Source organism: Orcinus orca, chromosome 6, assembly GCF_937001465.1.
Source record: "Orcinus orca chromosome 6, mOrcOrc1.1, whole genome shotgun sequence".
Lineage (NCBI taxonomy): Eukaryota > Metazoa > Chordata > Mammalia > Artiodactyla > Delphinidae > Orcinus > Orcinus orca.
Window position 1 is genome coordinate 7,394,361 of NC_064564.1, and position 16,378 is coordinate 7,410,738.

Genomic DNA, 16,378 nt, shown 5'->3' on the forward strand with positions numbered 1-16,378 from the left:
AAATATTTACAATTGTTATATCTTCTTCTTGGATTGATCCCTTGACCATCATGTAGTGTCCTTCTTTGTCTCTTGTAATAGTGTTTATTTTAAAGTCTATTTTGTCTGATATGAGAATTGCTACTCCAGCTTTCTTTTAGTTACCATTTGCATGGAATATCTTTTCCTTCCCTTCACTTTTAGTCTGTATGTGCCCCTAGGACTGAACTGGGTCTTTTGTAGACAGCATATATATGGGTCTTATTTTTGTATATATTCAGCCAGTCGATGTCTTTTGGTTGGAGCATTTAACCCATTTACATTTAAGGTAAGTATCGATATGTGCATTCCTATTGCCATTTTCTTAATTGTTTTGGGTTTGTTATTGTAGGACTTTTCCTTCTCTTGTGTCTCCTGCCTAGAGAACTTCCTTTAGCATTTGTTGTAAAGCTGGTGTGGTGGTGCTGAATTCTCTTAGGTTTTGCTTCTCTGTAAAGGCTTTAATTTCTCTGTCGAATCTGAATGAGATCCTTCCTGGGTAGAGTCATCTTGCTTGTAGGTTTTTCCCTTTCATCACTTTAAGTATCTCTTGCCACTCCCTTCTGGCTTGCCGAGTTTCTGCTGAAAGATCAGCCGTTAACCTTATGGGAATTCGCTTGTATGTTATTTGTTGTTTTTCTCTTGCTGCTTCTAGTATTTTTTCTTTGTATTTAATTTTTGATAGTTTGATTAACATGTGTCTTGGCGTGTTTCTCCTTGGATTTATCCTGTATTGGACTCTCTGCCCTGCCTGGACTTCATTAACTATTTCCTTTCCCATATTAGGGAAGTTTTCAACTATAACCTCTTCAAATATTTTCTCAGTCCCTTTCTTTCTCTTCTTCTTCTGCGACCCCTATAATTCAAATAGTGGTACATTTAATATTGTCCCAGAGGTCTCTGAGAGTGGCCTCAATTCTTTTCATTCTTTTTTCTTTATTCTGCTTTGCAGTAGTTATTTCCACTATTTTATCTTCCAGGTCACTTATCTGTTCTTCTGCCTCAGTTATTCAGCTATTGATTCCTTCTAGAGAATTTTAAATTTCATTTATTGTGCTGTTCATCATTGTTTGTTTACTCTTTAGTTCTTCTAGGTCCTTGTTAAAAGTTTCTTGTATTTCCTCCATTCTATTTCCAAGATTTTGGGTTATCTTTACTACCATTACTCTGAATACTTTTTCAGGTAGACTGCCTATTTCCTCTTCATTTGTTGGTCTGGTGGGTTTTTACCTTGCTCCTTCATCTGTTGTGTGCTTCTCTGTCTTCTCATTTTGTTTGACTTACTGTGTTTGGGGTCTCCTTTTCGCAAGCTGCAGGTTCATGGGTCCTGTGGTTTTTGGTGTCTGCCCCCAGTGGCTACAGTTGTTTCAGTTGGTTGTGTAGGCTTCTTTGGAGGGGACTAGTGTCTGTGTCCTGGTGGATGAGGCTGGATCTTGTCTTTCTGGTGGGCAGGTCTGTATCCAGTGGTGTGTTCTGGGGTGTCTCTGAGTTTATTATGATTTTAGGCAGACTCTCTGCTAATGGGTGGGATTGTGTTCCTGTCTTGCTAGTTGTTTGGCTTAGGGTGTCCAGCACTGTAGTTGGCTGGTATTTAGTGGAGCTGGGGCTTAGCATTGAGATGGAGATCTCTGGGAGAGCTTTCACCGTTTGTTATTATGTGGAGCTGGGAGGTCTCTGATGGACCAATGTCCTGAACTTGGCTCTCCCACCACAGAGGCACAGACCTTACACCCGGCCGGAGCACCAAAACCCTGTCAAGCCACACAGCCCAGAAGATAAGGGAGGGAGGGAGGGAGAGGGAGAGGGAGAGGGAGAGAGAGAGAGGGAGAGAGGGAGAGAGGGAAAGAGAGAGAAAGAATGAAAAAATAAAGTTATTAAAATAAAAAATTTTTAAAAATTAAAAAGTAATAAAAAAAAGAAATAAGAGAGCAACCAAACCAAAAAACAAATACACCAATGATAACAAGTGTTAAAAACTATACTAAAAAACAAACAAACCAAAAATATGGACAGACAGGACCCTAGGACAAATGGTAAAAGCAAAGCTATAAAGAGAAAATCACACACTGAAGCATACACATACACACTTACAAAAAGAGAAAAAGGAAAAAAATATATACGTCATGGCTCTGAAAGTCCATCTCCTCAATTTGGGATGATTCGTTGTCTATTCAGGTATTTCACAGAGGCAGGGTACATCAAGTTGATTGTGGAGATTTAATCCACTGCTCCTGAGGCTGCTGGGAGAGATTTCCCTTCTCTTGTTTGTTCGCACAGCTCCTGGGGTTCAGCTTTGGATTTGGCCCCGCCTCTGCGTGTAGGTCGCCTGAGGGCATCTGTTCTTTGCTCAGACAGGACTGGGTTAAAGGAACCGCTGATTAGGGGCTCTGGCTCACTCAGGCAGTGGGGAGGAAGGGGTATGGAATGTGGGGCGAGTCTGGGGCAGCAGAGGCTGGCGTGACGTTGCACCAGCCTGAGGCACTCCGTGTGTTCTCCCAGGGAAGTTGTCCCTGGATCACAGGACCCTGGCAATGGCGGGCTGCACAGGCTACCAGGAGGGGAGGTCTGGAGAGTGACCTGTGCTTGCACACAGGCTTGTTGGTTGCTGCAGCAGCAGCCTTAGCATCTCATGCCCGTCTCTGGGGTACGCGCTGATAGCCGTGGCTTACAGCCTGGAGCTCATTTAGGCAATGCTCTGAATGCCCTCTCCTCACACACCCCGCAACAATGGTCTCTTGCCTCTTAGGCAGGTCCAGACTTTTCCCTGGACTCCCTCATGGCTAGCTGTGGCACACTAGTCCCCTTCAGGCTGTCTTCACACAGCCAACACCAGTCCTCTCCCTGGGATCTGACCTCTGAAGCCCAAGCCTCAGCTCCCAGCCCCCGCCTGCCCCGGCAGATGAGTAGACAAGCCTCTCGGGCTGGTGAGCGCTGGTCGGCAGTGATCCTCTGTGCGGGCATCTGTCCACTTTGCCCTCCGTACCCCTGTTGCTGCGCTCTCCTCCGTGGCTCTGAAGCTTCCCCTCCACCCTCCTTGTCTCCACCAGTGAAGGGGCTTACTAGTGTGTGGAAACCTTTCCTCCTTCACTGCTCCCTCCCACTGGTGCAGATCCGGTCCTTAACCTTTTGTCTCTGTTTTTTCTTTTTTCTTTTGCCCTACCCAGGTACATGGGGGAGTTTCTTGCCTTTTGGGAGGTCTAAGGTCTTCTGCCAGCGTTCAGTAGGTGTTCTGTAGGAGCTGTTCCACATGTAGACGTATTTCTGATGTATCTGTGGGGAGAAAGGTGATCTCCACGGCTCACTGCTCCGCCATCTTGAAGGTCTCCTAGGTAAGGTTTTACCAGCACAGCCCTGCCCATTTGCTTCGGCTTTCACTGCCACGGCAGAGTTGAGTAGTTACTCAGGACAGCCTATGGGCTGCAAAGCCTAAAACACTGACTATCTGCCCTTTTACACAAAAGGTCTGTCTATCCCTGCACTACAAAATCATCAAATCCACAAGTTTTACCTAAAGTAAAGCAAATACTAATATGGGATTTAAAAACGAACAAACAGCAAAGCAAAATAGCTAGAAGAATGATCTCGAAAGTCAGACACACTGGGCTTGTATGCTGCCTCTGGACATACCAAGTGGTCTGGCGCAAACTACTAATGACTGAGTCAGTTTCACATCCTGTGACCTTGGAATAAAAATCCTCACTGCAGAGAATTACTGTCAGGATTAGATTCTAAGTAACTTTAGTTAATTTTTATAAATACTGCTCAAAGAAAAACAAACAAACAAACCACCTGGCTTGAAGTGTTACTTGTTAAGAGTTTCCTTAACCTGCATTTTTTTAAAATTTCAAATTACCTGAACAGGGAAAATTTTGAATTCACATACAAGCATATGAAATTACTCTGAAATCCATGATTACTTTAAATTACAATTCAACCCAAAAATTATTTATGTCCCAAATGCTTATTCATAGGTCAGGGACTTGGATTTCATTTTGCCACAGAAACAATGTTGTAATCATTATGATTTCCCAAAGCAGTTAATAAAATTTACTGATCAAATAATTTAACTACAGCAGTTTCCCAATTCCAGAGGATTAATCTTTAAGACTCAGAACTTATTCTTAACTGTTTAGGTTTGATTATTTATAATGAGACTGTAAGTATTAGAAAACACATATTAGGTTTAAGATATGTATCTGTCACAATGTCTTTAAGACTCCTCTTCATCAGCAAAATGGATATTTTATGACTGGTTATAAGGATAAACCACAGTGTAACATATATACATTTTCAAACTGTACAAACAAATCATGAGTATTAATATTTATCAGTGGAAAAATGTTTATTATGTGCTGCCTTAAATCACTGGTGTTAATATATTTTTCTTGAAGAGTCACGGTTATTACCATAAATATCCATCACAGTCCTGCGCTATAGATACAGTTGTTATATAAATACCTCAGTATTTACAATGCTGAATGCTGTCAGAGTCCAAAAATAAGCATTAATGACCACTATAAAAGTAGTCCCCAAGAAACACCAGTTTCTCCTCATTCATCACATCAAAGTCTCTGTTGATCCATCTCTCCCTGATTGTGGAATGTTGTAAATATCTGACAACATAGTGCATGTCTAATGCAAACTGTCTGACAAAGAAAATTATTAATCTTGCCAAAGATGAAGGGTTTCATGAAGATGATAACAATGATACTGGAAAAATTTTCAAATCACATGCAAAACCATCTACAAATATAACAGGATTAGATAAATTAAGTGAATTTTTAAAAAGTGCACAGAATGATGATGTTGGTCCTTCAAAATATTATTGGTATTAAAAAATTCAGGGCTTCCCTGCAAAATATTATTGGTATTAAAAAATTCAGGGCTTCCCTGGTGGTGCAGTGGTTGAGAGTCCGCCTGCCAGTGCAGGGGACGCGGGTTTGTGCCCCGGTCTGGGAGGATCCCACATGCCATGGAGCGGCTGGGCCCGTGAGCCATGGCCGCTGGGCCTGTGCGTCTGGAGCGTGTGCTCTACAACGGAAGAGGACACAACGGTGAGACGCCCGTGTACAGCAAAAAAAAACAAACAAAAAAAAATTTCAGAAATGATCTTTGGAAAACTGCCAAAATCTCAGCCATTTTCGCAAGAAACAGTCATCTTTTATAATATAGTTATAAAAACTGAAACGTACAAAAATTTTGAAGTGAAGGGTATACCATCTTTCATCAATTCTAATATGAACATTGTTCACATTTTAACATCTCTGAAATGGGGTGCATCTTACAATCAATACCATCTCTATGATCTGTTATAATTTTATAAACTGTGGGCCGGGCTGCAGTTACAACATAGATGTTACTGCCTTAGAATGTATGAGCTTTGTCAATTTTTTATTTCTTGGTGTCATAACTGGAAAACCTCAATTCCTCAGTTTTAAATTAAAAAAAATCACGTACTGGCTTGTTCAAGAGGAAACAGGAGCCTAGCAGTTGTTGAAAACCTTCCATTGATTCCCTCTGATAAGATCAAGAAAGCACCAGCACCAAAGCCTGCAGACTGGTGCTGACTCCCTGAGAGAAAATTGGGGTTCTCTTTTAAGAATCGCTGAAATCTCAGTGCACTTGGTGGCACAGAGGATAATACTATTTGAGAAAACATGAACGTCAATGACCCTAATTTTAAAAACGAATGATTGGAAAGTCAAAGTATGAAAGTAGATTTAGGAATGAATACCTTTACTGATTTATTTCATTCATGTTTTCCTTTGTATGGATGCTCAAGAATAACATAATACAAAAAATCCAAAAGACTTATTTCAACAAGTATAAAATAAAAAGGTTAACTGATAAAAATCATTGTATCAAGTTAAACTGGCAAGATTTTTTCTCTTTTAGTCATATATAAAATAACAATATGCCTTATAGTTGTATCTTAGATTTGATAAAATACACATTGTATTCATTATATAATTCTAAGAGAAAAATTATAATCCTCCTCAAGTTAGTTACTTTCAGAATCAATATGGACTTGGAAGTATATCCAAAATTCTGACAAACGTAAGACAAAATAATTTTAAAATTTCATTTTTCAAGGTAAAATCCCAATCAAACCTTTTTTCCACTCTTTACTACAAAATGTGGGTCTCTATTTTAGCTGGATTTACTTTAAGTGGCTTTACCCGACATGAATGCTAATGGGCTAAGGAGGGTCTCCTACACGAGACACAGGGCTGAATGATTCAGCACCTCACACTGAGTGAGCGACAGTGTCCAGGCTCCTGGCTGTTTTCAGAGGAGACTGCAAGGCTCTCCCTGAGGCCTCTCCTCCCTGAGGTTCCCCGGATGATTCATTAGAGCTGATAAACTCTCAGAGCAGCCACATCTCCCTGCTCCAGCCTGTGCAGCATAAACGCGCAGTACAGACCTGTGGCACAGAATCAATCGTTTTCCCATGGCAATAACGGAATGTCTACTCTTTGAAGATACACGAGGCTGGCAAAATCAGAAAGCTTTAAGTAAACTACCTAAGATGCTGTGCAAATTAACAGTAATTATTTCTAGAGTTAATCACCGTCTCCTCCTCAGCAGGAAACAAATGCAGTGGCAGTAAAAACATGTCTACCTTCCCCCTGAATCTCTCCCACAGCTTCGGCCACAGTTCCCAAGCCAACAAGGCAACAGAAAGGTACCGTGAACTCTCTCACGAAGATAAGGCAGATGGAATCTCAGCAGAAACTAGAAACAGCGTTTTCTGGGAACTGCACGTAGTCTGGTACGGTTGAAGCTGAAGGGATGAAGAAGGGAACAGGAAAATCAAGAGCAGTAAGAAAGACAAAGGGTAGACCCCTTGTGCTAAGCTACCAGGTTTAATTTATCCTCTAAACAATATACAACCACTGAGTAATTCCAAGCATATGGGCAATGTGTTCCATGTGGCTTCAGAAAGATCACCTTGGCAGCCCAAGCCAAAGATGCATTAGAAGGATCCTCAGTTAGAAGCGGTGAGAAGAAAAGACTAACAAGACGTAAGGATCTCAATGAACAAGGGCAAAAATAACAAAAACAGAGGGCAGGAGGTGGCTACGGGATATTCAGAAGGCAGAAAATGTGATCTGGTCGCTGACTGGCTATGAGTTGGGTGGGACGTGACAAAGAGAAGATGCTACGAGATGGCTTTCAAACCAGAACCCAAAAGTCAAGCCATATTTGATGGTGATTCTCTGCAGCAGGAATGGGTACTACAGGAAGGGCCATGGGTCTGAAGACAATGAAGTGAATTTGGTTTTGGAAATAAAAGAATGAAGTACAGAAAGCTCTAGTCCCAGGTAAGATGGAAGCACACACACCCCCTTTCCCAATGAACGCATGATAAAGTGCAGGCACATCTGGGGTCCCTGAAAAGTAAACAGAGGCAGGCAGAGTTGAGAATGCCAGAGCTCAGAGTACCTGTAAATGCATGATGAGGGTACCACATTTTTAAAATTGCAGTATCTTATGACCTAAACCTAACTTGGCGAAAACCCCGAAACTGAGCACTCTGGTAACAACAGCAGTAACTCTGGTTATCTCTTCCAGTTCCGGAGTGGGGAGGGAAAACTTAAGGAGAAAGTAGGAAATGTTCCAGTTTTTTTCTTTCTGTCTCCTTTTCTTCTTGTGCTGCAGCCCCCAGGAAAGCTCACTGCTGTGGTGGCAACCGAGACAGCAAGAGGAGCTTCTGGGAACTACAATGGTGAGGGAGGGACCCTTTGTCTCCTGTGACGATGATACTCCAAAAGCCAGAGCAGGGCTTCCCTGGTGGTGCAGTGGTTGAGAGTCCGCCTGCCGGTGCAGGGGACACGGGTTCGTGCCCCGGTCCGGGAAGATCCCACATGCCACGGAGCGGCTGGGCCCGTGAGCCACGGCCGCTGAGCCTGCACGTCCGGAGGCTGTGCTCCACAACGGAAGAGGCCACAACAGTGAGAGGCCCACGTACTGCAAAAAAAAAAAAAACCAGAGCAAAGCCTGTGGCCTCTCTCAGCCTCTGTCTGTCTGTCTGTCTGTCCTCCCACTGCTTCACTCTAGGAGTGAGGGAGCCCTAGGTATGCGAGGCCTCAGACTGAGAGGTGAGCCCAGGGAAAACGTGGGCATCAGACCAATGGCACACTGTGGGGCTCCGGAAAATGGCCCCAGAGTTGTTATAAAGTCCTGGGGTTGCCTGCATCTGTGTGTTGACAAGACCCTGCTCTGCATGAGCACAGGGCTGGCCGAAAGACTTCCACCCAAATGCCGGGCAAACAATACTGCACAGTGCACACGAGGGACAAAAGGAAAACGGGAATTTGAAGCCTGACCCCAACAGGTCAACTGCCTGCTAAAACAAATAAAATCAACAGCCGCCATAAAATTTAAACAAAATCCAAAGTCTAATAATGTAATATTCCAAATGTCCAGGGTGCAACTCAAAATTAATCAGCACATGAAAAACGACAAAAATCTCAACCTACCTGGGAATATACAATAGACAGATAATGATTAGATGAAAGAGATGATATAATTATGGGACAGAAACGTCAAAGAAACTATTTTAAAAGTATTTGAACAGCAATCAAGTGGTGAAAAAAGGTTAACATAGAAAATACTAGCAGGGAAAGAAAAGAAACAAGGAAAAACCAAATGGAAACACAAGAAATGAAAAAATAAAATTACCAAAATAAAAGCCTCCCTGGCTGGACCAAATAAGCAGAATAAAGATGAAAGGGGAAAGAGGAAGTGAACCTGAAAACAACAGAAATTAACCAATCTGAACAACAGAGAAAAAAACTGTAAAAAACTAAACAGAGCTTCACAAACCTGTGGAACAAGAACAAAAGGTCTAACATTCATGTCATCAGAGAACGAGAGAAGAGAAAGAGCACAGAGCTGAAAAAAATATTTGAAGAAATCATGGCTCAAAAATGGCATAAGGTATAAATCTACAAGTCCAAGAAACTTAGCAAACCACCAACAGAATAAACCTAAAGAAATCCATGCCCAGAGACAACTTAATCACACTGCTGGAAACTACGGACAAAGAAAGCATCTGGAAGCATCCAGAGAAAAATAAGACATACCTGCAGGAGAAAAAAAGGTGAGGATTTCTCTTCAAAAACTATGGAGGACAAAAAGCACTGAAGTAACTTTTTAAATGAAAATAGAGAAGAACTGTCAACCCAAAATACTACACCCATCGAAAATACTGTTTAGAAATAAAGATGAAATAAAACTAAGAGGATTTATAGCCAACAGACCTAACCTAAAAGAACTGCCAGTCTTTCTGCGAGTGGGTGCGCGATCGATCAGCTGTGTGCGTGCCGCATGGTGCTGGTCTCCGTTGCCGCTGAGAGGGAAGCACAGGCAGCGGCAGAGGCAGGAGAGCAGGCAGCGGCCGGCCGGGCCTTGGCAGCTCCCCGTGCACAGCGGGCGGCGACCTAGACGGCGCATGGTGGTGCTAGGCCTCACGGCAGCAGCGGCCCAGCTGTTGCCGGCAAGCCACCCCAAAACACACCACCAGACGTGGACCTGCCCACCAGAAAGACAAGATCCAGCCTCATTTACCAGAACACAGGCACTAGTCCCCTCCACCAGGAAGCCTACACAACCCACTGAACCAATTTTAGCCACTGGGGACAGACACCAAAAACAACGGGAACTACGAACCTGCAGCCTGCAAAACGGAGACCCCAAACACAGTAAGATAAGCAAAATGAAAAGATAGAAAAACACACAGCAGATGAAGGAGCAGGATAAAAACCCACCAGACCTAACAAATGAAGAAGAAATAGGCAGTCTACCTGAAAAAGAATTCAGAATAATGATAGTAAAGATGATCCAAAATCTTGGAAATAGAATAGAGAAAATGCAAGAAACATTTAACAAGGACCTAGAAGAACTAAAGATGAAACAAGCAACGATGAACAACACAATAAATGAAATTAAGAATACTCTAGATGGGATCAATAGCAGAATAACGGAGGCAGAAAAACGGATAAGTGACCTGGAAGATAAAATAGTGGAAATAACTACTGCAGAGCAGAATAAAGAAAAAAGAATGAAAAGAACTGAGGACAGTCTCAGAGACCTCTGGGACAAGATTAAATGCAGCAACATTCGAATTATAGGGGTTCCAGAAGAAGAAGAGAAAAAGAAAGGGACTGAGAAAATATTTGAAGAGATTATAGTTGAAAACTTCCCTAATATGGGAAAGGAAATAGTTAATCAAGTCCAGGAAGCATAGAGAGTCCCATACAGGATAAATCCAAGGACAAACACGCCAAGACACATAGTAATCAAACTGTCAAAAATTAAATACAAAGAAAACATATTAAAATCAGCAAGAGAAAAACAACAAATAACACACAAGGGAATCCCCATAAGGTTAACAGCTGATCTTTCAGCAGAAACTCTGCAAGCCCGAAGGGACTGGCAGAACATATTAAAAGTGATGAAGGAGAGAAAACTACAACCAAGATTACTCTACCCAGCAAGGATCTCATTCAGATTTGATGGAGAAATTAAAACCTTTACACAAAAGCAAAATCTGAGAGAGTTCAGCACCACCAAACCAGCTTTACAACAAATGCTAAAGGAACTTCTCTAGGCAAGAAACACAAGAGAAGGAAAAGACCTACAATAACAAACTGAAAACAATTAAGAAAATGGAAATAGGAACATACATATCGATAATTACCTTAAATGTAAATGGATTAAAGGCTCCCACCAAAAGACACAGACTGGCTGAATGGATACAAAAACAAGACCCAAATATATGCTGTCTACAAGAGACCCACCTCAGACCTAGAGACACATACAGACTGAAAGTGAGGGGATGGAAAAAGATATTCCTAAAAGAACTAAAGAAAGCTGGAATAGCAATTCTCATATCAGACAAAACAGACTTTAAACTAAAGACTATTAGAAGAGACAAACAAGGACACTACATAATGATCAAGGGATCGATCCAAGAAGAAGATGTAACAATTATAAATATTTATGCACCCAACACAGGAGCACCTCAATACATAAGGCAAATGCTAACAGCCATAAAAGGGGAAATCGACAGCAACACATTCATAGTAGGGGACTTTAACACCCCACTTTCACCAATGGACAGATCATCCAAAATGAAAATAAATAAGGAAACACAAGCTTTAAATGATACATTAAACAAGATGGACTTAATTGATATTTATAGGACATTCCATCCAAAAACAACAGCATACACATTTTTCTCAAGTGCTCATGGAACATTCTCCAGGATAGATCATATCTTGGATCACAAATCAAGCCTTGGTAAATTTAAGAAAAGTGAAATTGTATCAAGTATGTTTTCCGACCAAAACGCTATGAGACTAGATATCAATTACAGGAAAAGATCTGTAAAAAAATACAAACACATGGAGGCTAAACAATACACTACTTAAAAACGAAGTGATCACTGAGGAAATCAAAGAGGAAATAAAAAAATACCTGGAAACAAATCACAATGGAGACACGACGACCCAAAACCTATGGGATGCAGCAAAAGCAGTTCTAATAGGGAAGTTTATAGCAATACAATCTTAAGAAACAGGAAACATCTCGAATAAACAACCTAACCTTGCACCTAAAGCAATTAGAGAAAGAAGAACAAAAAACCCCCGAAGTTAGCAGAAGGAAAGAAATGATAAAGATCAGAGCAGAAATAAATGAAAAAGAAATGAAGGAAACGATAGCAAAGATCAATAAAACTAAAAGCTGCTTCTTTGAGAAGATAAACAAAATTGATAAACCATTAGCCAGACTCATCCAGAAAAAAAGGGAGAAGACTCAAATCAATAGAATTAGAAATGAAAAAGGAGAAGTAACAACTGACACTGCAGAAATACTAAAGATCATGAGAGATTACTACAAGCAACTCTATGCCAATAAAATGGACAACCTGGAAGAAATGGACAAATTCTTAGAAATGCACAACCTGCCGAGACTGAATCAGGAAGAAATAGAAAATATGAACAGACCAATCACAAGCACTGAAATTGAAACTGAGATTAAAAATCTTCCAACAAACAAAAGCCCAGGACCAGATGGCTTCACAAGCGAATTCTATCAAACATTTAGAGAAGGGCTAACACCCATCCTTCTCAAAGTCTTCCGAAATATAGCAGAGGGAGAACACTCACAAACTCATTCTACAAGGCCACCATCACCCTGATACGAAAACCAGACAAGGATGTCACAAAGAAAGAAAACTACAGGCCAATATCACGGATGAACATAGATGCAAAAATCCTCAACAAAATCCTAGCAAACAGAACCCAACAGCACATTAAAAGGATCATACACCATGATCAAGTGGGGTTTATTCCAGGAATGCAAGGATTCTTCAATATACGCAAATCAATCAACGTGATACACCATATTAACAAACTGAAGGAGAAAAACCACATGATCATCTCAACAGATGCAGAGAAAGCTTTTGACAAAATTCAACACCCATTTATGATAAAAACCCTGCAGAAAGTAGGCACAGAGGGAACTTTCCTCAACATAATATAGGCCATATATGACAAACCCACAGCCAACATCATCCTCAATGGTGAAAAACTGAAAGCATTTCCACTAAGATCAGGAACAAGACAAGGTTGCCCACTCTCACCACTCTTATTCAACATAGTTTCGGAAGTTTTAGCCACAGCAATCAGAGAAGAAAAGGAAATAAAAGGAATCCAAATCGGAAAAGAAGAAGTAAACCTGTAACTGTTTGTAGATGACATGATACTATACATAGAGAATCCTAAAGATGCTACCAGAAAACTATTAGAGCTAATCAATGAATTTGGTAAAGTAGCAGGATACAAAATTAATGCACAGAAATCTCTGGCATTCCTATACACTAATGATGAAAAATCTGAAAGTGAAATCAAGAAAACACTCCCATTTACCATTGCGACAAAGAGAGTAAAATATCTAGGAATAAACCTACCTAAGGAGACAAAAGACCTGTATGCAGAAAATTATAAGATGCTGATGAAAGAAATTAAAGATGATACAAATAGATGGAGAGATATACCATGTTCTTGGATTGGAAGAATCCACATTGTGAAAATGACTCTACTACACAAAGCAATCTATAGATTCAATGCAATCCCTATCAAAGTACCACTGGCATTTTTCACAGAACTAGAACAAAAAATTTCACAATTTGTATGGAAACACAAAAGACCCCGACTAGCCAAAGCAATCTTGAGAACGAAAAACGGAGCTGGAGGAATCAGGCTCCCTGACTTAAGACTATACTAAAAAGCTACAGTAATCAAGACAGTATGGTACTGGCACAAAAACAGAAAGATAGATCGATGGAACAGGATAGAAAGCCCAGAGATAAACCCATGCACATATGGTCACCTTATTTTTGATAAAGGAGGCAAGAATGTACAGTGGAGAAATGACAGCCTCTTCAATAAGTGGTGCCAGGAAAACTGGACAGGTCCATGTAAAAGTATGAGATTAGAACACTCCCTAACACCATACACAAAAATAAGCTCAAAATGGATTAAAGACCTAAATGTAAGGCCAGAAACTATCAAACTCTTAGAGGAAAACATAGACAGAGCACTCTAAGACATAAATCACAGCAAGATCCTTTTTGACCCACCTCCTAGAGAAATGGAAATAAAAAACAAAAATAAACAAATGGGACCTAATGAAACTTCAAAGCTTTTGCACAGCAAAGGAAACCATAAACAAGACCAAAAGACAACCCTCAGAATGGGAGACAATATTTGCAAATTAATCAACTGACAAAGGATTAATCTCCAAAATTTATAAGCAGCTCATGCAGCTCAATAACAAAAAAACAGACAACCCAATCCAAAAATGGGCAGAATACCTAAATAGACATTTCTCCAAAGAAGATATCCAGATTGCCAACAAACACATGAAAGAATGTTCAACATCATTAATCATTATAGAAATGCAAATCAAAACTACAATGTGATATCATCTCACAGCGGTCAGAACGGCCATCATCATAAAATCTAGAAACAATAAATGCTGGAGAGGGTGTGGTGAAAAGGGAACACTCTTGCACTGCGGGTGGGAATGTGAATTGGTACAGCCACTATGGAGAACAGTATGAGGTTCCTTAAAAAACTACAAATAGAACTACCATATGACCCAGCAATCCCATTACTGGGCATATACCTTGAGAAAACCATAATTCAAAAAGAGTCATGTACCTAAATGTTCATCGCAGCTCTATTTACAATAGCCAGGAGATGGAAACAACTTAAGTGTCCATCATTGGATGAATGGATAAATAAGATGTGGCACATATATACAATGGAATATTTCTCAGCCATAAAAAGAAACGAAATTGAGTTATTTGTAGTGAGGTGGATGGACCTAGAGTCTGTCATACAGACTGAAGTAAGAAAGAGAAAGACAAAATACCGTGAGGTAACACATATATATGGAATATAAGAAAACATAAATGTCTTGAAGAACCTAGGGGTAAGACGGGAAGAAAGACACAGACCTACTAGAGAATGGACTTGAGGATACGGGGAGGGGGAAGGGTAAGCTGTGACAAAGCGAGAGAGTGGCATGGACATATATACACTACCAAACGTAAGGTAGATAGCTAGTGGGAAACAGCCGCATAGCACAGGGAGATCAGTTCGGTGCTTTGTGACCACCTGGATGGGTGGGATAGGGAGGGTGGGAGGGAAGGAGATGCAAGAGGGAGGAGATATGGGACCATATGTATATGTATAACTGATTCACTTTGTTATAAAGCAGACCCTAACACACCACTGTAAAGCAATTATACTCCAATAAAGATGTTAAAAAAAAAAAAAAAAGAACTGCATAAGGAATTTCTTCAGGCAGAGAGAAATTATATAAGAAACTTGGATCATTAGGAATGAGTGAATAGCTAGAAAAATGGTAAATATTTGTGTAAATATTAGAAAGTATTCCTGTCCTATTGCCTTCTTAAACATGTTTGAAGTTGTAAGAAAAATTTATAACACGGCCTAAAGAGGCTTTAAATTTATGTAAACGTAATATATAAGACAACTGTGGCATAAAGGGGAGAGGGTAAGGGTACCTACATGATGGAGAAATTTCTACATTCCAAATTGAAACAGTAAAATAGCGTTTACAGCTGATCCGGGAACAACAAGCGGTTTGGGGCACCGACCCTTCATGCAGTTGAAAATGAGGTAACAAATACATGTTGTTAAAAGCCACTAACTTGTGCTAATTTGTTACACAGCGAAACAAAAACAAAAACAAAAACGAACCCCTCCAGTAATATGAGAAACAAAAAGAGATTACATTTTGGTAAGAAAGGTCAATTCACTCTAAAACCCCAACGATTCTAAATGTGTATGCTCTCTAAAAAAAAAAAAAAAAAAAAAGAAAGAAAGAAAGAAAGGAAAAACTGACCAAACTAAAAGGAGAAACAGATAAATCTACAATTATATCTGAAGGCTTCCACTCTCCTATCTCAGTATCAAACAATGTTGGCATAATGTCAGCATGGATCAAGTACTAAAAAGCACCATCAACTCACTGGATCTAATTGAAACATATAGCACTCCACCGAACCACAGCAGGGTACACATTCTTTTCAAGTGTATGTGGAACATTCATGAAGATAGATCATATTCTAGATCAAAGTACAAACGCTAACAAATGTAAAATGACTGAATGAAGTCCTACAAAGTATGTTCTCTGATCATAAAATAAAACCAGAAAACAGTAACAGAAAAAAGTAGGAAAATGTCCAAACACTTGGAAATTAACCCATTTCTAAGTAATCCATGGGCCAAAGAGGATGTTTCAAGGGGAAATTACAATAAAGTTTGAACTGAATTAAAATGAAAATAGAACACAGAAAAATTTGTGGGGTGCAACTAAAGCAGTGCTTAGACGGAAATTTACAGCATGCAATACCAATATTAGACAAGAAAAAAGGTCTCACCCTCAGCTATCTAAGCTTCAACCTTAAAAGACCAGAAAAGAGCAAAATAAACAGAAATCAAGCAGAAGGAAGATAACATTGTGAATGTACCTTATGCTACTGAATTGTGTATTTTTAAATGGTTAAGACAGAAAATTTTATGTTTTGTGTATTTTACCACACTAAAAACATATTCTTTCATGGATCATAGGTCTAAAGGTTAAAAGTAAAACTATAAAAATTTTTTGAAAAATAGGAGCAAATTTTCATGACTACTGGATAGGCAGAGTTTTTAGACATGATAGAGCAAAAGCATGATCCGTAAACAAGAAACCTGAAAACGTAAACTTTATCAAAGTTAGCACCTTGCGCTCTGTGAAAAATATTGTTAAGAGA

At 40.0% G+C, this 16,378-nt stretch overlaps 1 protein-coding gene across 23 annotated transcripts in view; it reads right to left on the bottom strand.

The window, feature by feature from the left end:
* NEK1 (NIMA related kinase 1) overlaps positions 1–16,378 on the bottom strand; it is a 204,003-nt gene that overhangs the window by 89,008 nt on the left and 98,617 nt on the right. The window contains exon 18 of one of the 23 annotated variants that reach the window (XM_033403570.2): positions 5,102–6,442. The exons of 21 other annotated variants lie outside the window; for them this stretch is intronic. In XM_033403570.2, the coding sequence (XP_033259461.1) occupies positions 6,386–6,442 (57 nt within the window). In that variant the 3' untranslated portion in view covers positions 5,102–6,385. One more of the 23 variants, XM_049711347.1, reaches the window with a different exon arrangement.